The sequence below is a fragment of the Colias eurytheme genome, chromosome 7 (genome assembly GCF_061535395.1).
Source record: "Colias eurytheme isolate Ceu_HAF_F1 chromosome 7, ilColEury1 Martin Lab GWU primary, whole genome shotgun sequence".
NCBI lineage: Eukaryota > Metazoa > Arthropoda > Insecta > Lepidoptera > Pieridae > Colias > Colias eurytheme.
Window position 1 is genome coordinate 7,162,979 of NC_142986.1, and position 26,340 is coordinate 7,189,318.

A 26,340-nucleotide genomic window follows, 5' to 3' on the forward strand; every position below is an offset into this window, starting at 1 on the left:
AGTCTAGGTACCTTACAAACCTACCGTTGCTAATGTACTACCTACACGCAAGTAATTTTACAGATATCAATAAAAGTGCAGGTCAACAGGTGTATAAAAAGTATTAAATTTAGGTAATTTATAGCGTTTCATATTATCTATGGATATTATGGATAAACATAAATTTCATAAGTACCACTAATAGCCAACTTCCACATTCCCAAGCCACTAAAACCAAACCATGACGGTGACTGACAGCACTTCCTAATCAGATAATTATGCTCCCATACAATGAACCAAATTAAATTATAACCACTAGAATCACGTGTAGATTAAAAGTAGCGAAGGTCTATTACACAAAATCATGCATTTTTAAGAAAATGTTGGCTCGCTTTTGTGAATAAAAATTGTCCTTCTATGATTTTAGGTAAATACCTAAATTAATCACATATCAAAAATGCACATATTATGCGTGTGATGGAACACATGCCGAACCCACAAAAAATCATATAAAAACTAAACCTAACGAAAAAACCAAACCAAATAGGATTTTCTACGAATTTTCTATCAAGCGACTCCCAAAAAAACTAATTGAATGACGGTTGATTCAAATTGATGTCTTTTTGATTGAAGTTGTTGAACCATGGCGTAAGAAAAATTATATCGTATAAGTACCTATAATATCTATGTTATTCCAATGATGGGTTTCAAATTCCCCGTTTCATTACATCTTTTTACGATGAACACGCAATAATAATACATAACATGAACTCAAATAACCAGTACCGCAATAGAATCGGAACAATGAAGTTAAGGAATAGTGCTTCGGATCAGAACGTATTCTACACTTATGTATGCATGGTCAATGACGTGAAACCGATCGACGATGCTGTCCACGGCCACAGCTCTCTGCAGGGTGATAATGATCTAACGGTATTTTGAACAACCTTATTGTAAGCATAATAAGCAAAAAATATTGCCATAATATATCTGTACAACGCATATTTTGATTTGGACCTATTCTTGAGAAGTCCATACGGATATCTCATGTAAATTTTTTGGAATTCTCCGAACATGATTACCTCAATAAAGTGATAAAAAATAACATATTAAATTTGTACTTTATAGATGAACGAGGATCGTCCAATACAAGTAGAAAGGTCCAAAGCCCTACATGAGCTCGTGGAATCTCATAGACACGACCAAGACTCCTTTTTCGGAGCTACCGCGGCATATGAGGTGAGATTTAATATCTACTTTTACGTATTAATTTTTTGTTCGTAGAAATCGTCTTGAAGATTTAAAAATTATATCTCGGATGTAATATTATTACAATTATAACTAATAATATTATAATAATATTACAAATTTGAATTAAATGCAAAATGAGAATATGACAATTTTGTATTCACAAAAAACTTATTTTTATATGATATGAACTTTTCTTGAGCTTTTCTACACGATATCCACAAATATTTAACTATGTCAAATGATTCATTTAAAATTTAACGTTTGTTTTAGAAAATATCAAACGGAACAAGTGATCTACAAGGAATCGAAGAGGAAGACGTTGAAGACACAAGGAACCACGCTAATATTTTAAAACTGACCAAGATGAAGTGGCTTACGGAAGATCAAGAGGGTTATGCAGAATCTAGGTTAGTATTATAAATAAGTATCTTAAGTTTTCATCGCGACTATCATCCAATGAATGAATATATTTCCAGAAACATAAACGCACTAACAGGTGCTAGAGTGCGAGATAGGAGAAAAAAATGAAGCTAGAAGGTATTTTATAATTAGACAAAACAATCCTTAATTTTTATACTGATCAGTATCAATAACTAAAATATACCAAAACAATTGATTTGTTAACCGAAAAATACGGGAAATGTTAAGCACCTCGTTTTGATCATATTCTGTCGACAATGAATTAAATTTACAATTAATACCTTTTTAGCTATTTGGCGTTACTAAGAACAACCTATCTCTTTGTTGACATTTTCAGTTCACCATCATTATCACCTTCAAACTCAACAACTTCAACCTGCAGTCGAGAATCTGATGACGTCATTGACCGTCGTCTCAGCTTCGGAGATAAATGTCTATCCACTATACTACGCTTGGACAGAGAGCATAATATGTTTGGAATGTCGAACATTGCCATCGTGGGAAAGAAAACATCGAAGAGAAGTCGCAAAGACGAAAAGCCAGTGTTTCCACAGACTGCCATTGTACAAATATGCTGTGGTAAAGGCTGTTGCAGACATAAGGTAAAAATATTAATGTGGTAATAGGTACATAACACCTAGTATTAAAATAACTACCTACAAATTAATACTAAGTAAATATTTCTTTATTTTCAGAGTAATAGCGACTTACCAGCATCTTTAAAGGTATTTATTTATTAAGGTATATACCTAAGTATTAACTAGATAAAAAAATTACTTACCTTCAATCTGTTTATAGTGTGGAGGCTGCAACGGATGCACTGACCCATGTTGTCCGATATGTATAGGACCTCCTTGCGTATGTATCTAAAACAATATCCATAATATGTAGTTAATTATAAAATAGTAAATCCATACTAATATTATAAATGCGAAAGTAACTCTGTTTGTCTGTCTGTTACTCAATCACGCCTTAACTACTGAACCAATTTGCATGAAATTTGGTATAAAGATATTTTGTTACCCGAGAAAGGACATAGGCTACTTTTTACCCCGGGGCATAGACATAGTTTTATTCCGGAAATCCCACGGGAACGGGAACTATGCGGGTTTCTCTTTGACTCCGCGGGCGATGCCGCGGAAGTAAATAGTTTGGTACCAGTGTTTGGTATCTGTAATCCACACAGCAATATCATTAAAATGTATTAAACATTTCAGGATAATCCGCCATGCCCCCCAGTTGTGAGTATAAATTTCCATCAATTAATTCAATGTTTCGTTACGATTTCCATAGATACTAAAAAATAACTATCTTTTAGTGTTCATCCTGTCCTAAAGGAAAATGCAGCTGTAAGGTACGTAGATACTAGATATTTTGTATATCCAGGATAAAATTTCATAAGTACATATCACCTAGGTATACCTGTACAAAATATCTTTCTAATTTATAATTATCTATTTCAGTCTGCCCCATGCTCGCCTTCTAAGTGCATGGTTGACTGCAGTAATTGTTTTGGTTTGAAGGTAGAACCAACTTTATTTTATATAGTTAATGTCTCCTTATTGACAGACTATTAATATTTTTGATTTTCAGATATCACTAAAACGAAAACCAAAATACGAACCTTCACCGGTAAATATAATTGATCTTGCTTTATTTTACTTTATCTTATACATATTAGTTTAAATAAATGTTTCTATTTTTGTACTACAGATTGAGTTAACACCTCGTTCGAGTTGCGTTTTACAAAAAGTTAGTATCTATATTATAATTCTTCTTATATCTGTATAATTTCATCCATACTAATATACTAATAATATTATAAATGCGAAAGTAACTCTGTCTGTCTGTCTGTTACTCAATCACGCCTAAACTACTGAACCAATTTGCATGAAATTTTGTATGAAGATATTTTGATACCCGAGAAAGGACATAGGCTACCTTTTGTTGCGAAATATGTACCACGGGCGAAGCCGGGGCGGACCACTAGTTGTTATATAATTATCTACTATTATGAATTCTTATCATATCTAAATTGATCTATTTACTTGAACCGACTAAACTAAATACACCAAATAGGATTTTTCTAAATTTACAAGATTAATACAAAGAATAAATTTACAAGATTAATTGGGGAGTAAGGGGAGAACGGAAATAACAGCTGAACCCGGCCCAATAGTCAACCTCACCTGCACGCGTCGGCAGTTCAACATGAAAGGCTGACGGCGGCGCCCACCGGACGTCGCGGTGCTCCCTGCTAGACAACAGACGAGGCTCTGGCGACCGAGCAATGGCGGTATAACCATACTACCAGTCAGGCAACTGACTGAAGAGGCCGCAGCGACCTTGAAGTCTAAATAACTTCTAAAATGTCTGGGGCAGAAGGCAACGGGAAACCACTGCTTCTATCTTCCCAAGAGAGTCAGCATGAAAGGTCCAAGAACAGGAAATAACATGTCTGGCGACCCGGCTGACCCCCGGCGCCATCTTCCCGGGAGAGGTGGTGTGAAATATGCTACCGGCCATGCGTTTGTTACTCGTCAGGCGCCGCATGGAAATTCAGCTACTGACGAAATGAATACACGAAAGTCACTCCGAGTACCTCACCGCATTGGAACGTGGAATGTACGCGGCCTAAATCAACCAGGAAAACTCCAAATCGTGGAAAATGAAATGGAAAGGAAAAACGTTCAGCTGCTAGGAATCAGCGAAACACACTGGAACGGACAGGGTCATTTTACAACTGATCTAGGAAACGCCGTGTATTTTTCGGGACCCGAACACGGTAGCAGCAGAGGAGTGGCTTTCATCGTGCCCCAATCTCTAAACAAGTGTGTCTTAGGTTATGAGCCAGTCAGCGATCGGATAATAACACTCAAAATTAACGCGAGACCATGCAAACTCAACATCATCCAAATATATGCCCCTACAGCACAATCGACTGAAGAGGAGGTAGAAGACTTCTACGATACGCTGACTGCGACATTAAAAAAACATCCAAAACGAGAAATCAGCATTATAGTAGGGGACTTCAATGCCAAAGTTGGCGACACAACAGACAATGATCACCTTAGTCGCGTAATGGGCAAACACGGCATCGGGGAACGCAATGACAGAGGCGAGCGTCTGATACAGTTCTGCTGTGAAGAGAATCTCACTATCACTAACACCTGCTTCAAACATCATGTCCGTAGATTATACACCTGGATATCTCCTGGAGATAGATGTAGAAATCAAATAGACTACATATTAATAGGGACGCGATGGAGAAGCTCAGTGACAAACGCAATAACTGCCCCCGGTGCTGACTGCGGCTCTGATCACCAACTTCTTGTAGCAACAATCAAAGTGCGACTAAAAAGGATACAAAGGCATAAAGTAGCTCCGAATATGCAACGTCTAGATATCAATGGCTTTAAAGATTGTTTTGAGCAGAAAATGGGGGACCTACCTAAAGACACCGCAGACAGCGACACCCAATGGCAGTATCTCAAAAGAATGATAGAAGAAACAGCTAGGGATAACAGACTTGCGAAACCCATTATGAAACAATTCATAACACCAGAGACAGCTTTAGTTATTCAGGAGAGACGTGATCTTAAGGAGAACGGTATACGCTCAACAGAAGATCTGCAGCGATACGCAGAACTGAACCGTCAAGTTCAACGTCACTGCCGGAAAGACTACGAGAACCACCTTAATGAAATCTGTCTGGAAATTGAACAACACGCGATGAATAACGAATCCAGATATCTTTTCCAGAAAATAAAAGACCTAACTGGATCGCGTAAGCCAAAAGTCTGTGCCATTGAAGACAAAGACGGGAGCCTACTCACTAATATGGACGAAGTGTTAGAACGCTGGAGAAACTACTGCGCAGAGTTATACACGGGAGAGTCCAATAACGTCAATATTACATGGTCGGAAGAAGAACCTGATATTTTACCATCCGAAATTGAGCATGCCATCAAAGCTCTTAAGTGTAAGAAGTCACCAGGCAAGGACGCCATAACAGCCGAAATACTTCAAAATTTAGGTCAACGAGGTACGCATGCGATAACCGAAATTTGTAACACCATCTGGAAGACAGGAAGGTGGCCAAAAGACTGGACAGAATCGGTGTTCATACCTTTACATAAAAAAGGTTCTTCAAAAGATTGTGGTAATTACAGGACCATTGCATTGATATCTCATGCGAGTAAGATCCTCCTCCATGTAATTAACCGACGCCTAAACTACTTTTTAAGTCGCCAAATACCTGAAGAACAGGCTGGATTTGTGAAAGGTAGAGGAACACGGGAGCAGATACTTAACGTTCGCCAAATTATCGAGAAAAGTAGAGAATTCAACAGCCCCGTGGTCCTCTGCTTTATTGACTACACAAAAGCCTTCGATTGCGTCAAGTGGGACAAACTTTGGAGTGTGCTACTTGAAATGGGAACTCCAGAACACCTCGTTGCCCTTATTCAGAATCTGTACACTGAAAACCGCTCTTTCATCCGGATTGGTACGGAATGTTCCAGTATGTTCCAAACAAAGAAAGGTGTGAGACAAGGTTGTATTTTGTCCCCAGCACTTTTTAACATATACGGAGAGTACGTTATAAGAAAAACAATCGAAAACTGGAAGAAAGGTTTTCCCATAGGTGGTAAGAGACTATCGAATCTCAGATATGCCGACGACACCATTCTTCTCGCAACATCCGCAGAAGATATGAGAGAACTGTTCCATAGGCTAGAGATAGAAAGTCAAAATATAGGGCTTACAGTAAATCGAGCGAAAACCAAGGTGATGATAGTCGATCGAGCCGGAAAGCTATCAAATGTTACTCTCAACATTCCTGGCGTTGACACCGTCGATCGCTACATTTACCTGGGAGCCCAAATCTGCAATGACGGCAGCTGTGTCCCCGAAATAAAAAGGCGTATTGGGATGGCAAAAGATGCTATGACACGTCTGAACAACATTTGGAAGAAAAGAGGAATTGGTATCAGAACCAAGATAAGACTGGTACGAGCCCTTGTTTTCCCTATCTTCCTATATGGAGTTGAGACATGGACAATTCTGGCTCGAGAAAGACAAAGGATTGATGCATTCGAAATGTGGTGCTGGAGGCGAATGCTGAGAATACCTTGGACTGCGAGACGCACTAATGCATCAATCCTGACCCAGCTCCATATAAAAACCAGGTTATCCACCATATGCCAACAACGCATCTTGTCATATTTCGGCCACACGATACGCAGAGGCGATGAAAATCTGGAGAGACTGATAGTGGTTGGGAACACGGAGGGAAAAAGATCGCGTGGTCGTTCACCAACACGATGGACAGACCAAGTCAAAAGCTCATCTGCCACTACTTTTTACACGGTCGTAAGAGACGCCATGGACAGAGACCGGTGGAGGCAAATCATCCGCTCCAGATGCAACCCTGATGCTGACCACGATCCTCAGACATGAGGGACCGACAAGAGAGAGAGACAAGATTAATATAGTAAAACATATAGGAACTACGTTTTTCTAAGAAGCTAATTCTTTCACATTTACTCCGACGCCACAAAAAAAGAATCAAAACAAAATACCCCATCAACAATCACATAAACATAAGCCATTGCGCATTAGCCCCTAGCTGCCCGTTCCTGCCACCACATGCCCCACTGCGTGCCCCCATCGTCCTGCTTCCCGTACTTGATGCCCTGCTTCTGGCCCGCACGAGCCGGGGCCCCGTGCAACGATCCTACGAGATGTTTCCACAACCCACCGTGCAGGGCGCCGAGGAAACGACAGGGCCCCAAACCACCGGACGAAATTTGTCCAAAGGTTTATAAAAAAATAATTTAATTATTATAAAATGTTTAAAACATTTCATAATATATTTAAGTACTTAGATGTAAGTAAAGTTAACCGAATGTTTATAATTTTTAACACTTTATTTTCATCTAGTATGGGAAATGCAATGACAACGAAAAAGCCAAATGCCCGAACCTAACTTGCCCTGGAGTAAGTAGTAAACTTTTAATATACCTACATAAATATAATATATTATATTGGTAGTAAACATAAAATGAGGTTTTATCGTACTTACTTCTTATTTTAGTGATTAATTTACGTGTCTGTATACTTATGAAATTAAATTTTCAGAACAATCCTTCAATGAAACAAGCAATTGAAACTCGTTTTGCGCCTAAAAAGGCTTAAAAATAATGGTATTACCTGAATCTCACGCTTTAGAACATAAGAACTGCAACTGTTCAGAAGTAAGCTGAAAATAATCGTGTTTGAATCATATCATTATTATTACTTAGTTTTATTATGATCAATTATTTACTTTACAGAACAGCACTAATACTAATTTATCGGACCAAGATAATTCAGTTTTTCAGGAACATAATCATAGCGCCAAAAAGCACAACAGAAAACTTTTTAACATAGTCTCAATTCACGTAAGTCAAAATTGTAGCATCTGCAGTTTTTTTCGAATATAAAGCCGTACCATACCATTATTTTTTACAAGTTCTTCCTGATATCGCTTAGACGCGACTGAAATCTAATGCGAAGGGTGGCCGCTTTTTGGAGATGAAATAAATTGGAGATATAAAACAGCTGTTTCTGTTACGAAAGTATTCATATTTTTTTCTTTTCCAGAAAAAATCTAAAGCCACATGCGAATGCCATTGCAATACATGCTCAAGTTGTTTTGTTAGAAAACCTACGGTAGGTAATTACGCGCTCATTATTTTTTGATACACATACATCGTACTATGTAGGTATTTGTGAAGAATGTATCTTGAATAATAAATTTGCAGTTATATTCTTAATTTTGATTTCTGTTTTCAGCCTGCGATTTCTTCAGATCAAGCTATTGAAAAACAGTAAACATGTGCGTAAATTTTCTAACGGTAGATCTGGAAATAAGTATCATCAAAATAATGGGAAGGTATATTAGACTGGGGTAGAAGCCTTTGAAAATAATGAAAAGATAAAAAAAATCGCAGTCGGATGAAACCCATTAGAAAAGGAGGGGAATATGATAAAAATGTAAGGAAAAATAAATTACGGTCAATCCGAGTTCGGGAAGCGGGAGGGGGGAGCTTTAAAGAGAAAAAAATGGTTTCTCTCGATTTCCGACAAAACTACAAGTCCTATAGAAAAAAGTTCAATGGCAAAGTTGTAGGTAATTAAAAGTTCTACAACTTTTGTATTCACAATTTTTTCACATAACCTAAAAATTTAGGTGAAAAATTCAAAAAACCAAGTTTTTGGTCTTTTATTTCTATCTACTTCAAAATTTATTTATTTTCTACGAAATTTGGTGGAAACTTACTTTATTATGTCCCAAATACACTGTAATTTATTTGAATGAAAATATTTATTTTTTCGCCTTATTTTGAATTAATACCAAAAAAACAACCTAATTTTCAATCGAAAAGTCACCCGTCAAAATATCAGCTTTTTTCAAAAACTTGGGGTGCCTTTTATTCATTGAAATCTCTACTTTCATATGGTGTAAAAAAAATAAACACCACCATAGTAAATGTTCTCAGGAAATGCATACAAACAGTCTGAAAATTAGCTTTTACTAAATCAGGCACACTTCTTGAACTCTATATCTTCTCTTGTATCGGCTTTTCGGTAATATTTCAAAAGAAAAATAATTATCTGTTCTAAGTTTAATATTTTACAGCATATTCAAAAGCAAAATGATGTCGATAAAAACATTTCAGGTAGTTCGAGAAGTGTGCCTGATTTAGTAAAAGCTAATTTTCAGACTATTTGTATGCATTTCCTGAGAACATTTACTATGGTGGTGTTTATTTTTTTTACACCATATGAAAGTAGAGATTTCAATGAATAAAAGGCACCCCAAGTTTTTGAAAAAAGCTGATATTTTGACGGGTGACTTTTCGATTGAAAATTAGGTTGTATTTTTGGTATTAATTCAAAATAAGGCGAAAAAATAAATATTTTCAATCAAATAAATTACAGTGTATTTGGGACATAATATAGTAAGTTTCCACCAAATTTCGTAGAAAAAAAAATAAATTTTGAAGTAGATAGAAATAAAAGACCAATAACTTGGTTTTTTGAATTTTTCACCTAAATTTTTAGGTTATGTGAAAAAATTGTGAATACAAAAGTTGTAGAACTTTTAAGTACCTACAACTTTGCCATTGAACTTTTTTCTATAGGACTTGTAGTTTTGTCGGAAATCGAGAGAAACCATTTTTTTCTCTTTAAAGCTCCCCCCTCCCGCTTCCCGAACTCGGATTGACCGTAATTTATTTTTCCTTACATTTTTATCATATTCCCCTCCTTTTGTAATGGGTTTCATCCGACTGCGATTTTTTTTTGTTTCAAAAATTATCTACTCTAGTCTATATATTATTTTCAACAATTATTAATAGTATAAAATGTGTGCCTCAAAAATATACAACATCTTGTAAAGTGCCTACATATTTTTACAGGTAGAACCAGTTGGAATGACAACATGAAATAAAACATAATAAATACTTATCGTGTTTCATTTACCTAACCTTGAAATCTTCTAAGCGAAACTATCAAAATATCAAAATTCAAAAGAAAACCATCATTCAAACCATGATAATTTTATTAAAACACCAATCTAGGGCACAAAATCCCTGGACACTATAAATCTATTGGCGCAAGGCTTATGCGGTTTCCTTTGATGTTTCAACTGGTCTACAACCGTATAGGGTGGGGTGCCTTGCGCTATGTGACAATAGTCACTACAATACATAAATGGGGGGAGGTTGGTCTGGTACGGGTTGGGCGGGAAGGGGGCAAGGTCGAACGACTCCCCGTGATCCCATGACGCTAGAGATGATGACGCGAACGGAATTTTGTACTTTTTCTTCATTTCCGATTCGAACACCCTGAAATACATAACTAGACTTGAGTTTGGACAGTTACAATTCTTCTGAAAAAAAATATTAATATTATGGCTAAATCAAGACAATAGAATTAAATATTATTTGTATTTGTATTTTGAAAACTCCTGGACATATTTGTAACTAAGCAAAGAATAACAGCTATAATGTCCAACCCTTTTATGTTGTTAACTGGATTGTGACACGCAGCGACTTCTTTGTACTCCTTCTTGACGTGTATTCTGTCGTACACACTTCTGTGCACTTTTGCTGTAAGCGGCATCCAAATTTCTTTGTGCCTTGGACCAAAACCGCGCACCTAAAAATGTAAACACCATAAAAATAAGAAATTACTTATAATATCTGAATAATTATTCGATCTTATCGGTAATTATTTCTAAAACATACAATAACTAATAATATACGACAATAAATTCATAAAACGACATCGAGAAAATAAGTGGACTATTACCTTAACAAGAGCAAGACAAAACTAAAAATAAACCTTCAATAAAGATTAAATTTTACAATGGGTCCAATTCACTTACCTTAGGAACATTAAACTCGGAATAAAATGTGATCTGGTCCTTAGCGCCGATTCCATACTGGTCCTCCACAGAGAAGGGCTTATGATATGCTCTGTAAGTTGAGACATAAGGATCCAAAAGTCTTCGGAAGCCACCAGCATTGTCTGGTATTACTGGAGCTTCATTTCTTCCAGATGCAACTACCTATTTATGAAAAAAAATATTACAATATAAGGTCTCCAACATGAATCCCAAGACTTGAAGCCTTTCTTTGAGTGACTTTTGATATTTAACTTAATTACGATTAATTCCTAAGTAAGTATATTAAAAGATCTAATGATGATTTCAGCAAAGCTGTTATAATATAACTTACGTCGAAAATATATTCCGGATCCGGTGCTTTGACAGAAACCTCAGGTGGCGCTGTTGGTGGTTTCGTCAATCCCCTAAAGTTGTCTTTCATTTCCGATATCATTATTGGTTGTACAATGCTCTTGCTTTGTATCTAAAATTTTAAAACAATAAAGGTAGAACTAACGACGAAATACTTGGTATAATATTAATTTTTAAAAAAATTTACCCTTTTCTCAACACCGGTCATGAAAATAACTCTTCGACAGTTGATAGCACAATCGGCTCTCTCCATGGCCTTATTAGGGTTTGGTTTGACGCAGTATTCCCCTGTAGTTGTTTTATACGACTCCTTTTCGACCACCATATCGCGCCCCGTAACTCTTTCTGGTAATGGATCATCTATTTTCTATGAAAACACTTGAGGTATTATATGATCAGATATAAATAAAAATTTACAGTAGATTGTATTATGAAAATAAATAATATCCAGTATATTTTCTGCTTAAAGATTTAGAAATAAAAATAGCATTCGAAGCATACCCACTTTTACTATATTGAGAAAGCTAAAAATTTTGTTTCTTTGAACACGATAATCTTAGGAACTACGGAACCAATCCAAAAATTCAAAAAAAAAATTAAAGTGGTTCCTGACTGCTATACACGATACCGAGAAGCCGGGGCATACCACTTAGTTTATGAAGAATTCCAAGACTACATACACAATCCAAACTATGCGGTATTGCTGGAATATGCCTATGAGCAATGCTCGCCGCAGTCCTTGTTTCATTGCTAGACAGTCGCAATGGGATATTGTATTGAACATTTCCCCACGTGTTTACATTTTTTATTAACAACTCATTCAATACAAGCGGTTTCGCAGCTTTCGGCTGTGACATTATAAAATTTTATTTATAAAATTAATACAAACAAAATGTTTACAAAATTATAACAGTCATATGTGACAATAGGTGACAAAATTGTTTCAAGATTTGATTGAATCAGTCATAATGTTTTTTATGCTTCTTAGTTCTTATCATAGAGAATAGAGCGCCATAGGCCATAGGAAAAAACTTTTCCAATTTTCGTGTTGGTTTTTTTTTTAATTATTGAGCTTTAAGTATCTTGTGATATTGATAGGTCACTTTTTCTCTCTGAATATCATTCTATTTAAATAAACGGACAAAAAAGAATACATTTTCATACAGTTTATTGAAACAAAGGAATTTAACAAATAGCAGCCAGCATTTTAACAACGCTCCTTCTCCGTCTTCTAAAGGTTGGGTTTTTCTCTAAATCATGCGCATACGCAGACGTTTCGGAAGGCTGTAAATACATGGGCAATAGAACATCGTTCTCTGAAACCCATTGTATCACGTAGTTCGTGATTGCCTCTATGTGTGGAGATTTCTCGAAGCTATTACGTAGCTCAAGCTTCACTTCATATGTAAGCGACTGAAAAATAATATGGTTATATGTATTAAGTATGCGATTTATCTATATATCGGCGGCGGCTAGATTTTAAAACTATGTGGGCTGGTTATATCCTCTACATTGGGCATCTTGGGTAACTTCGAGCATCAAAAGACATAAACGGAATCTAACACTCACAATCACTAATGAACTGAAATGAATACTTTGTATAGCGAACCTAAACTCAAACTAATATAGAGACTGATATAGACTCGAACAGACAAGTCCGCTCGGTACGAGCTCCAACACTAGAATGCCCGTCCGCTACCACGGCCATGTCCAAGTGCACTTCGTGAGTCATGCGCTTGCGTTCGGTAATATCAGGGAGGGGGATCTCCGACACGGCCATCTCTGATGATCACACGTCCTCGTGTGAAGTCTCTGCAAAGATTACATACTCACAGTATCCTGCTCGGCCATACTGATTCCTGTCAACCATTTTAGGTTTTCACATTAATCATTATTGATCAATCAGCGCCGCACCAACAGCTCTCCTCGATTTCGCACCTACGAAACGAACACAACACTGAATAATGTTAATACAATGACTCGCCGTAATTTCGCACCAACGAAATAAATAAAGCACGGAACATCGTCGCTACAACGACACACCACAATTTCGCACCAACGAAATGAGGCTTAACATCGAATAACGTCGCTACAACGACTCATCTCGCGTTCGCAACAACGAAAACAAGGATATCTCAAAAAGGTCGTCGCTTCAACGACTCATCTTGTCAACGCACCAACGTAAACAAGGACAACTCAAAATGTCGTCGCTACAACGACTCATGTTGCTTATGCACCAGCGAAAGCAAGGATAGCCCGTCGCTACAACGACATTACTCGTTAACGCACCAACGTAACGAAGAATCTACTACCACTCAACAAACGGCACTACAATGCATTACAAAATCCAGATAAAACATTTTACATCTCCCCTTTTTTACACATTACACAAAGTTCTTACGTCATTTTATCTACTACCACTACTAGCTACTACTAATAACCTCATGGTCGGATATTTTCCTGACTCTGTTGTGAGGATTTTGGAATTGAATGATTTGAAATGGTAACTATCATTATACCTCAACAATTTTAAGCGTACCCTTGAACTTCAATTCAAGCTTGCTTTGATTTATTTCCTCAATTTCGAAAAGAAGATCATCACCAATATTAAATTTCCATTTAGAGAAGCTTTACTTTTATCATAACTTGATCGACTTCATTATCAATTACAGACATTAACCCCAAAGTCTCCTTTAACAAATAATAGCTTCTTCAGCTATCTAGCTTTTGTAACACGGTTTATAGTGAAGTTCATTGCCAGTCATACGTCACCTAACGTATCTTGACAATATCGATGTTTGCTAGACTCTACTGCTGTGTCTAGCAGTGAACAACCAATGGCTCATGATGTTGATGATGATGACGATGACGACTTCCATGTTCAGCAGTGACTACGAAAGGCAGATGATGTTGACGATGACGATGATGATGACTTCCATGTCCAGCAGTGTACTGCAAAAGGCTGATTATGTTGACGATGACGATGACTTCCATGTCCATTAGTGGACTATATCGATGACGATGATGAATGATGACTGCCATGAGCACACCTTTTCAGCGTACTCGTCACTATCTACCTGATCATTAACACCACTACCCTCGGTGGAGACTACATCTTAATGTAACTTTATTATTTTTTTACAAAATAACTAAGAAAACATTTACTTTCTAAGCACCTGCCCGATCATCAATAATGCTGGCTAGTTATCCAAACAAATTAACACTGGCCTCTAGTGCCGTTATACTACTTCTAGTACTACTAAACCACTCTACACATTTTTAAAGTAATAGAGCAAAACATATCGGGTGAAAGAATCAATTAGAATTAAACATACTCCTTAACATCATTCTTACCACTAAGTTTCCCCTGTAGCATCAATGTGCACGGAATACTAACTTAAGAGTTTTGCTTGAATTCTGCCCGAGCTAGGCTTAGAGATTTAGCAAGTGATAAAGTTCACAACGAACTTACGCACGAACTTAGACATGTAACCCAGATGCATGACTAAATCGTGGATATTATGTACCACTGATCTTTTACCATTTTATCTGCACCTTGACATATAATTTGCAACCTTACTGCATATGTCTTCCAGACAACAGTAATAACTCAACATGTAACAACTCATTCTGCATGTCCAAATGCCTCTCATGGTCCTGGCAGCCAGTCAACGGAAAGCTCAGCTATGTTGACACGTTCTACCCCACATAATTTGCAATAATCGAAATACATACTGCGATAGCGATTGTGCATTGCGCGAAACTCGAAAGGCAACTAACATCCTATAGACTAGCTCCCTTTATCTCTGTCATGAATGATATTAGAGTCGATAGACTGGAGACAGACCCTCTCTACCTGTGAACACGTGAAGACACTACTCTGCTTTTTACTAAACGGCTCCCACCGAATTGCAATCAGTCACCACTGCAAACTTGCATTCCTGCAAAATAATACCTGAATTGCATAACTGCATTAACCACTGCTATGCTGCTGCAACTTAAACTGCGGTCTCGTGTGCATGGGAGTAAAACCTGGTCTCTAAGGCAGTAGTTCTACGTCTGTAGCAAGCAACTGGATGTTATTAACCGTCATGTTTGTGTATCAGTTCAGTACTACATCCATCCGCGCTTGGATCTGTGTGAACCGGGATCATACACCATAAGAATAGGCTTTGATGTTAAAAGACTAATAAACGTTCAACTGATTTGCTCATGTGATGATGAGTAATCGCTGATTAATTTTACTTCCCTTGTAACTTGTAAGCATAAACAATAGTGCTATAATTTAAGAAGACTGTTAATAAACTAACAGAAATAAGAAGCTGTATAAGCTATGTGACTGTACTTTACCATCCTTAATAACAAAGCCTAAGTATTCAACACTACGCTTTCAAAACTTACATTTGGATAGGTTTAAAGAAGATACTACCTTCCATAAAGCACTTACTCCACTCCTTACTACAATCTGGATACGCACTGTACCTTGTTCCACGTCAGAAGCTAACCAGATAGCTACTTGGTTTCACTAATCCAGCTGTTAAAAACTCATTGACACTTTGTTACGCAATCTGCTGCTCGTTCAACGCACAAAACTCCTTAGAACAGACACATTTCAACAGCTGTAATTCAGATGGTAAATTAGTGCTAATAATACACTAAAACACAACACATTGAAATTCTCTAATTGAAATTCACGTCTCTGCATGTTGGACTTATGTCCCTACATAAGCCTACCAAACCGCTAGGTATCTTCCTTCTATCGGTACCAGTGTATAATAGAGAGAAACGTAATTAACCAAGCAACACGCTTAAATAAGATGGAATTATTGTATTGTCACTATTCCTTAGCAAGTGTACACAGTTTTGAACCTAATCTGCTCATTTAAAGTAGGTCAAATCGGGTTCGTTACATACGGTTCGTTACATAAAGGTAGCCAAATGTAAGAGTGTTAAAAATCAAAACAATTTCTCGTATCAGACTTGCTACAAACAAGAACATTATTACGCAATAATGTAACACATTAGAATATCACACATGTAAACTTTGTGTTTAATTTCTCAACCTAATAAGCTAGCATCGCTATCATAATAATGATTAGGCACAATACAAATTAAAATTACTAAAAAGTAATCGCCTATTGTAACTTGCCATAAACCTTGTTATGAACTGTCTACAATATGTTAACAGATTATTTTGAAATTAATTTTATTATTAAAAACGCTTACTAGTCAATTTGCTACTAGCAATTATATCTCTGATAAGGATACACTCAGTACCTACCAAGAAACAAAACTAAACATGACTCACAGTTGTCCATAAGTTTGCCACACGGCACGTGTTGACTTAATGATTGCGCCCATGCAACGTGGATGTACCTGACCTGCTGGTTTTCGGTGATTCTATGCCTAGTGCAATCATTAGCACCTTATCCACTCGTTCACTCCGATGCAAAGTGGCCAGACACGCCACACATGAAACAAATGACTCGCGATGGTTAAACCCTGCACTAAGAGGACTGCTGATCCATCGCGCGCCCTCCATCTGCTGTCTGCGAATGGCATTCACACGCAGGTCTCCTACAAACTTATTGATAGCACACAGTCAGCGAAGCAGCCCTTTTACGCCTCGCACTTGTCCTGTAAATGTCACTAATTTGCGAAGCCCTTCACCGCATAAAGACGGCTGCCCTGAGCTCTCGCTGCAGCAATCCCCGGCAACAATCTCAGTAGTAGCAAGGGCCACACGCGCAAACGCTTGTCAAACCGTGAAACACGCGACAACACGGTTGAAGTGGAAACTTCCTTCACGCTCACATATCGCCAAGAAGCCACTGACGCACACAACCCGACGACACACACCGACAGGCACTCACGTCGCTTGGCTCGCCACCCTGCAAGTTAACACAAGTAGCCGCAGCGGGCTCAACATAGTCAAATTACGCTACACAATACGGTAACAATTCTCCTTACTGTGTCCCCTGCTACCAGAAAATAAATTAAGAGACATGAACTGCAAAGCACTCTAACGCATCATAAATAGCAAATAGTAACAAATAATAACTTTAACGGCTTTTTTCAAAACACAGATCAACGGACAATGGCATTACATCACGCACGTTATTTTTCCACTTGTTATATGTTGTAAGCACTCACCGGTTTTCTTATGGCTACGATTAAACGTCGCATGATACTATTTGCACCTCCAAAATAATTTTATAACACGTCTACATTACCACATGACGATTGCAAAAATCACGTTTATTCTTTGTGCTCAAAGCAATCCCGCTTCTGATATCGGCGGCGGCTAGATTTTAAAACTATGTGGGCTGGTTATATCCTCTACATTGGGCATCTTGGGTAACTTCGAGCATCAAAAGACATAAACGGAATCTAACACTCACAATCACTAATGAACTGAAATGAATACTTTGTATAGCGAACCTAAACTCAAACTAATATAGAGACTGATATAGACTCGAACAGACAAGTCCGCTCGGTACGAGCTCCAACACTAGAATGCCCGTCCGCTACCACGGCCATGTCCAAGTGCACTTCGTGAGTCATGCGCTTGCGTTCGGTAATATCAGGGAGGGGGATCTCCGACATATATTAAATCTTTCAAAATGTTACAAAATATACAAAAGCTTTGGTCTCGCTATATCCATTTAATTGGTACCTAGCATGAGCTATTTATTTAATTTGGCCGTTTTTTATACGAATAAAAAAACGCCCAAATTAATTAACTATTATTAACAATACCTACCGTTGAATCTAACTTGTTTACTGCCACTTTTAGTACGTCTTTAATCGTTTCACCCTTTGCTTGGCCCTGTATATAAATCAACAATATATTTTATTAGTTGAAACATATTTTAAAAGTAGATAAGGTACCTAGCATATTTGGTTAACTATTTCCTCTCAAGAGATAATTCGTCAGACGCATGAGAGTATAGTATTATAAAGCCTCGTGAACGTCAGCTGGCGCTCGGTTGGGGGGGTGAGCGGTTGTAGCCTCCCACGCACATAGGAAAAAAAATACATTCATTCATTCATTTCCTCTCAGCTAAAAATTTGTCAAATTGTAGCTAACCCAATATCTCAACGAAAAAAAATAGTCAGCTGGTTACAACATGGTGTATATACGTCAGCTGGTGTCTCGAACATGAAAGTTAAATTTAAAGAAAAATTTATTTTCCGTTATTTCGTCTCAAACAAAAATTTACCTGATGATAGCTTATATGTAACTGTGGATAAATATATATGTCAGCTGGCTGTATCTTGGTGGAAAAACCGTCAGCTGATACGGGAGGCTACAACCGCTCTTCCCCCCAACCGAGCTCCAGCTGACGTTCACGAGGCTTCATAATACTATACTTTGATGCATTTTACTAATTACCGCTTGAGAGGAACTTGGTCATAAAATCTGCTGCTGGCTCCCGGACCATATATAATGGATATTATATATAAGACTAGGTACTCAATATATTATAATGGTCAATGGAAATCATATATAATCTTGTCTAGCTACTCACCAACGGTACTAATTCCTTGACAATTGCAAAGAGTTCATCAACTTGATCGTGGTACAAAAAGTGCGCCCAGGGCTCTCGGAAAAACTTGTATAGATTATCGAGTCGCTTTGTCTAAAAATATTGTTTTATATTATTACTTCAATTAACTAAATCACAAGAAAATTGTAGAATACAACAAAAACATAAAATTATCGTGTAGTATAAAAATAATATAAAATATACCATATATCGTAAATGAACGTTACTAAGCACCGAGCTGGATAAGCCATATAAACGTTTAAAATTTTCCAACGAATATTTTTCTGGCGTCAAACACGTTATTCCATCTACTATGAGGTCCTTGTTGAAATGCATCTTAAAATACCCCTCTTTAAATGTTTCTATGATGTAACCCTAAAAAGTTATTAATTTGGTTTAAATATATATCTTTTCAATATTTGAAAGCATGTCTAATACATTATTATATTGAAGAACTACTGATTGCGCTTTTCTTTCTTCATTCCCAATAGTATTACACACAGTATTACAATATAATAAACTTATCAGACAGTATTATTTTTGGGGTGATTTCTGAAAATATTTAATAAGTAGGTACCCTATGGCCTACACATACTAGTCACTACTCAATGATGTTATTTATTCTTTAGTTTTTACCATGGTCACGCAATTAATTAAAGTTAACACTTTATTTCCAAGTGGTCATACAAAACAATATCAGAATATTTACAATAACTGGGAGTAGAACCCAAGGTAAATAAAAGGTTTCCATTCTACGCTCACGTGTTATCCACTACTGACTACACCAAAGACGAACAGTTTCTATAGATGTAAAAAATAAGAATTCTTGCGTGATGTTAACTAACATTGTAATCCAAGGATTGTACATAATGATGCGGCACTTTCATGCCCGGCGAGCGAACTTCTAAATACTGCAATCCACCGGGTAAAGTGCAACATTTCACTATGGGCATTTTGAAATCTGGCACGCTTTGGAATTCTGTTTCTTCCTCCTTGCTACATTTAAAGAGTGATAGAGATATTTATACACATTATAAAAACGATAGTTTTATTATAATCTACGTCAGAGACCAAGCTTTGCATTGTCGTTTTGCATAGGTTTATTATAACTACAATTTGTTTGCCAGAATAATATTTTATAATGTTTTAAAATAATTAGAATATAACCCATATAATATATATACTATCTATTAAGTACTTACATTTCGCACTTGGACTCGGTCATACAAGTAGTTTTATTTTCATTAGCTCTATCATTCATATGATATTCCTTTGCTGGTTCATTAGACTCGTTAGTGAAAAGTGGATCCAACTCGTTCCTGATTATTGCTCCCAGCTAGAATTTGATGCTTTTATGTTTATAAAAGCTTATGAACTCAAGCGATTTGCTTTGAACAACATAATATGTTCGAAAACTCTACATTTTAACACGAAAACTACAGTAATATGTAATCCTAAAAGCATAAATTAATGATTCGCTGCTTATGAATAGTATCTATATTATATAGACTAGATGCGCTCCGCGGTTTCACCCGCGTGGCTCCGCTTCTGTTGTTCTTAACGTGATGATATAAAGCCTAACCTAAAATGGGCTATCCAACACCGAAATAATTTTTCAAATAGGACCAGTAGTTCTTGAGATAAGCGCGTTAAAACAAACAAACAAACTCTTCAGCTTTATAATATTAGTATAGATAACGAATGGACCAACTAAAACAAAAATATTATGTACTATAATGAAAGGTAGAGCGGTGCGGGTAAACATCATAATATCTAAGAATACACGCTTAGTTAAGATGGATACCAGGGTAATAAGTACCTTCATGCCAATTTCATAAGCATCATAATACTTGTGTCGCCGTGTGGCTGCATAATAACGCCTATGGTATCTAGTGATGGGCCCCGCCGCGTAAATATTAGGATCGTTTGTTCTAAAGTTATGGTCTATGACGATACCACCATCGTACGCCATTCCGCTTTTATGTATCGCTGTATTTGAATAACAAAATATTTTCCTGATTGTTCTAATGTAGAATAATATATTATGTACTTAATAATTGTTTAAATGGTCAATGTCCTAATGAAATGTAGTAATTTGTTAAAGCCAACGGAAGCGCCGCTATAAATCGTCCTGGATGTTTTTGTTCGCGTGGGATTTGTTAAATTTATTTAAATTCACACTGGTGAAATTATAAGTTCCAAAAGGATAATATACGTATTACTACCCTACTTTTATACAATTTCTATTTTAAAAAGACAATGTAAATATGTGGTTGTATAAAAATTATAATTTCAAATTATCAGTTACAATTTGATAAAAAAATTTGTTAGTAGTTACTCTTATTAAATTATTTTATAATTATAGGTACTTAACTATAGAAATATAGAAAATGATTTGCCTACCCATAAAAAGTTGTTCATTAACGCCTTTGCGCCCGTAGTAGAAAAACGCAGCGCATTCGAGCCGTATAAAACGATAATGGGACATAAACTGCACATGTGTCACATAGTCCCTACAATCTAACATCCATGATTGGAAATAATATGCACGATATACTTTGATATTTAAATTGGAGAGTACTTCTTGCATCGTTTTGTCCACCTGAAAGATGAATTAAAACTACTGTTAGAAGCCACTCCAATCAAACAAAGGTAAGTAGCTAGAGAAGTTCCTTAAATAATTATTTTTTAACAAAGACCATAACCACATTCAAATGGTCCGAACTGGACAAATCTTTAATGGGACCTACCGAAAGGTACTAGCATTCGAAGAAAAAAATAATCACCAAAATCAGATCACCCGGTCGAAAGTTCTGAGCTAACAAACCCAAAAAACATCTCTCAGTCGAATTGAAAACCTCCTCCTTTTTTGAAGTCAGTTAAAAATATATAGCAAATATGTAAAACTATCTAAATTACAATAAACTAACATATGTATTACAAAAGCTGGACACTCTTGACGCTTTCGGGTCTTTAGGTGGAAAGTTCTCGATAAATATTATATTTTGTGGCGGTACTTTCATTTCTAGTAGCGTTGCAATGCAGCAATAAACGTTTATCGACGATCCATAAACTAAAATATTTCCTAGAACATTTTCATAATATTATTTTGTTTCATTTAATACCAATTTAGACTACCAAGATAAACTAATTTATATTTTTGTGAAATAATTTAACTTTTTTACGAAACGAGAACACACATCCATACGTAGTTAAAATCTTTGGCACTTTTATAGGATATCATAATTGATTAGTATATTTAATACGACAATAACATTTAATAATTGTAAACACAAACCGCTTGTTTCTTCCCAAACAATACTTCTTACAAAGTTTAGCGCCTTGTTAGCGTCTGTGATATTATTCACAATGAAAACATTGCCTGGTGTAAAATTATCCGCAGAAAGTTCTTTAAAACTTTGTGGTACGTCTAACGGAGTGTATTCCATTATACCACTTCTGCAATAAAATAAGGAAATCTTAAATAAATTAATATTTGAAATACACAAAAATTAACTGTATTACAATAATACATTGACACTAAAATATATAAACCAGTAAGTTCTGTATAAATCCATCTATGACTATATTATATTATGCGAACAAAATTGGACAATTTTTACTTAGGTGAAATATTGTTTTTAATCATACTTCACTGATCTTTCCTGCTCTAGTACATCATTCAAATAGTCAGGATGCTGGTATTGCTTTCCACACAAAATGAAAAGACGATCATAATAATATTTGCTGCCATTTGTCAATGTTATATACTTTTGCCGTCTGAAACAACATCTTAAAACTTCTGTATTTATATTTTCGAAGAATAATTTATCTGTATGTTTTGAAGAATATATTGATATTGATTACGAGATTTTCTAATACAGAGATGTCAAATTAATATTAGGGCGCTTATTTCCTTTACTTAATTTTCCACTTCAATGTGAAAACGTGTTGATATTTTAATGAAAACAACGCAAAAACTGATAGTGATCAAATACATACTTATTGATTTCCACCATAGAACTCTGTACTGTATTCACGTAGTAAGTATAAGGAACGCTTTTGAGATATCTCTCAGAGCTTGTGTGGTACTTCATTAACATCATTTCTGCGAGTGTCTTTGAGTTTCGGACATAGGGCAATCCTTGCGGTGATATGAGCGTTACATTTGTGAAGAATAGGTAGGATGAAGTGTCGCTGAAATCGAAAAATTTACGGAAATCAATATAAGAACATTTACTTAATAAAATTATTTATTTGTACGATTTTTATTAGATGTGATATTTAGTTTAACGTTAATCACTAATTAATTGATAGACAAAATTAATATTAAATCAATTAAAGGGTATAATAACCCGATTCAATATTCGATCTAACGCTCTAGATTTTTTTATGAAGTAAAAATTCTTAAGGCGCGTTGAGAGTAAAAATTCAAGGTCGCGTCATAGCAATACCATCACGTCATGGAGTAAGGCGATAATTTTGGTATCTTTAGATTTGTTTTTTTTGATGAAATTTCACTTCTGACACGTGTGCTGGTCACACACGCTCTATTTTGGAGTACCTAGTTAGCTATCAAATTTAAAATAGAACAATGCTTATTCTCGGTTTTCTTATTACAAAATAAATAGTACCTAAACAAGAGCGTATTCAGAAAAGCCATAGCAGTTCTAGAAGCGCCAACAATAACCAATCTAGAATCCACAGTCACTTTCGGTACACTGGTTAATTTTCTACTAATAAACCAGCAACTAAATGCCATTCTGAAAGTAACATAAATATTGTTATTTTTATATAACTCTTTTGAGCAGTCATACAATACAAGATACACTTACGACTATACAAAATTTCGAGTTATTTAAAATAATACCTATATAATTAAAGTGATGAGTAACAGTTTTTATTATAAGATTAACACTTTAAAATAGAAATAAAAGAGAAAGTAAAGTTTCTACATGAAGACGCACTTACAAAGAATTGGATAGTTTATGTAATTTATTCAATTCCGGTACTGGCGCGTAATCCAAATCAGACATACGCGGTAAAAGCGGTATCATCACCGAGGCGAATGAGTTTAACTTATGTGCCATCTGAAATAATACATGTTTATATATTTACTAGCTGTGCCGCGCGGTTTCACCCGCATTACTCCGCTCCTGTTAGTCTTAGCATGATGATATATAGCCAATATTACTCGTGGATAATGTAGCTTTCGAATGGTGAAAGAATTTTTAAAATCGGTCCAGTAGTTTATGAGCCTATTCATTACAATCAAACAAACAAAGTTTTCTTCTTTATAATATTAGTGTAGATAATAAAATAATATTTCTTTTCTATTTTTATAAAGGTACGGAAGGTTAATATTTTACTTTTACAGTAAACAGGGAAGACAATGGCCCATTTTTGTTATTCGAATTTAACTTTTTAAATAAGTTAATATTTTGACTTTTGGATGAGAGAGCGTAAAAAAATAGTAGACTTGCAAAAAATAGGTTCTTACTGATTATATTAAAATCTTACTAAAAAACTATTTGAAGAATATGAAGTCAAAAATATTTTACCCACCCATTTATTCCTATAAGCTGTCAACCAAATCAACGAGTGTATTCCTGACTGTCGCATCATATCCCTAACGAAGAACCTATAATGTGGTTCAAAAGCGGGATAAATAAGCACAGTCTTCAATGTCGCAAAACCAGCATTGTAGTCTTGATCCTTAACGTGGTATTTGTGAATACGATGCGCGTCTATGTTGAATTTCGCTCTGATGAAGTCTATTTGTTCTGGAGGTCTAAAGGAAAAATACATTCACATTACAATGTTATTATAAATTAGTGGTAAAGTAATATTTAACATATCCTACTAATATTATAAATGCGAAAATTTGTGAGGATGGATGTATGTGTATGTGTGTTTGTTACTCTTTCACGCAAATACTAATGAACCGATTATAATGAAATATAGCACACATATAGAAGATAACTTGGATTAACACATAGGATAGGTTTTATCCCGGAAATCCCAAGAGAACGGGGACTATGCGGGTTTTTCTTTGAAAACGAGTGCGAAGCCGCAGGCGGAAAGTTAGTAGAATATAATTCTTAATCAGACTAGTCAACTGAGCAAGTTCTTTAAATATTGTCAACGAATTAACTTAATTTGCGCATTTTATAATTATGACGACATAATATTTGCAATATATTATGGTAATACGAAAGTAACACTCAAAATCATTTTTAATAACAATAAAATTTTTACTCACTCCAGAATCCCAATGCCCACCACAGACACGTTACTCAAGAAAACATAAGCTTCTAGTTCATTCCGTCTTAGTATAGTATTTTCGACAGACCACATCGTCTCTCGACCATCCAGACTGTATAACAATTGAGCTATTTGTGGTATATCGATTATTTCAGCTCGTCTCACTCGTAGTTTACTGAAATAATCATATTTCCAATACAATAAAACATCGTAATCAAAACAACATTCAGTGAATTAACATGAAAATTGATATCGAGAAACTAAATAAATGGCAATGAAATGTGATGCTACCATACATTCTCGATTCTGTGAGAATCCTACAATACCTACACTTTCAATGGAATATTGAGTTACGTTCAAGATATCATTAAATAGTTGAATTAAGTTTTTTAAAGCATTATTTAACATACCTAAGAACAGAACATCGATGTGCAACATACAATGCATATTCACAAGTTATATGATTTTTCGTGGGAACAAACTGCAATTAGTTAATTATGTTTTTAATGTTAGCAGTTACTCTCTTTTCTTTTAGTTACGTTACATCTATCTAGTTGGAATCTTACAGCAAAGTGTTGTAACAATGGTATGCTTTTTCCTGAACAAGGAACTCTTAAAATGCAATAATCATAATCCTTCATTACTTCAAATGCTGCTTCCAATAAATCGAATGCATGTCTAAAATTTTATCAACGGATATTAAAAATCTATGAAATATAATGTTCTCAATTTACTTATTATAAAGTTTATTTTGTTCTTATAATTTTAATTTTATTTAACCTGTCATCTACGTCTTTATGGAATCCAAACAGCTCAATCATAAATGCATTCGGCTCTCCACAAAATTTTACATTTTTAGTTTCGTTGATATCGCGAACTACCCTCATAGATGTTCTTCCTGAAATAAATGTAAACAATTTGTAGAAAAAGCACTTAAACTTTATAAATTGTGATTATAGAAGAAAACATACGTTTGTATTTATTTCCAACATCAGGTACACTCGATTTTCTACTTTCTTCGTGTTTTATTTTCGCGCTGCAAAAATAATGTTTTCTAAATGATCATAA

General features: G+C 35.7%; 3 protein-coding genes and 1 long non-coding RNA gene across 6 annotated transcripts; 2 read left to right on the top strand and 2 right to left on the bottom strand.

The window, feature by feature from the left end:
- Positions 1-744: 744 nt before the first annotated feature.
- Positions 745-7,848, top strand: LOC149907135 (uncharacterized). Its single transcript, XM_090103857.1, has 13 exons — positions 745-912; positions 1,108-1,218; positions 1,501-1,637; positions 1,988-2,252; positions 2,346-2,375; positions 2,449-2,508; positions 2,868-2,891; positions 2,969-3,004; positions 3,114-3,173; positions 3,244-3,282; positions 3,364-3,402; positions 7,273-7,470; positions 7,792-7,848. The coding sequence occupies exons 1-13, from the start codon at positions 745-747 to the stop codon at positions 7,846-7,848; spliced, it is 1,224 nt and encodes a 407-aa protein (XP_089959983.1).
- Positions 7,849-8,007: 159 nt separating this feature from the next.
- LOC149907136 (uncharacterized) lies at positions 8,008-8,590 on the top strand. The gene is made up of 3 exons (XR_016456909.1): positions 8,008-8,093; positions 8,296-8,364; positions 8,488-8,590. It is a non-coding gene; the product is annotated as an uncharacterized LOC149907136 (long non-coding RNA).
- Positions 8,591-10,032: 1,442 nt separating this feature from the next.
- On the bottom strand, positions 10,033-12,438 carry LOC149907137 (uncharacterized). Its single transcript, XM_090103516.1, has 6 exons — positions 12,139-12,438; positions 11,646-11,825; positions 11,439-11,570; positions 11,087-11,269; positions 10,715-10,857; positions 10,033-10,544 (listed from the first exon to the last, which is right to left on the bottom strand). The coding sequence occupies exons 1-6, from the start codon at positions 12,313-12,315 to the stop codon at positions 10,274-10,276; spliced, it is 1,086 nt and encodes a 361-aa protein (XP_089959642.1). The 5' UTR covers positions 12,316-12,438; the 3' UTR covers positions 10,033-10,273.
- A 90-nt stretch (positions 12,439-12,528) lies between these two features.
- Positions 12,529-26,126, bottom strand: LOC149907138 (cilia- and flagella-associated protein 61-like). Of its 3 annotated transcripts, XM_090103788.1 has the most exons (18): positions 26,053-26,126; positions 25,683-25,753; positions 25,271-25,447; positions 24,574-24,799; positions 23,980-24,098; positions 23,643-23,771; positions 23,011-23,205; positions 22,660-22,788; positions 22,307-22,467; positions 21,939-22,093; positions 21,412-21,610; positions 20,828-20,997; positions 20,211-20,344; positions 19,854-20,004; positions 19,213-19,383; positions 18,991-19,101; positions 18,222-18,287; positions 12,532-12,871 (listed from the first exon to the last, which is right to left on the bottom strand). In XM_090103788.1, exons 3-18 carry the CDS (start codon positions 25,363-25,365, stop codon positions 12,644-12,646), a joined length of 2,439 nt encoding a protein of 812 aa, XP_089959914.1. In that variant the 5' UTR covers positions 25,366-25,447; positions 25,683-25,753; positions 26,053-26,126; the 3' UTR covers positions 12,532-12,643. The 3 variants fall into 3 exon arrangements, with proteins under 3 accessions (XP_089959916.1, XP_089959914.1, XP_089959915.1); XM_090103790.1 differs by lacking the exon at positions 23,643-23,771 and having other exon boundaries at positions 12,529-12,871; XM_090103789.1 differs by lacking the exons at positions 25,683-25,753; positions 26,053-26,126 and adding an exon at positions 25,564-25,631.
- Between the last annotated feature and the right edge of the window lie 214 nt (positions 26,127-26,340).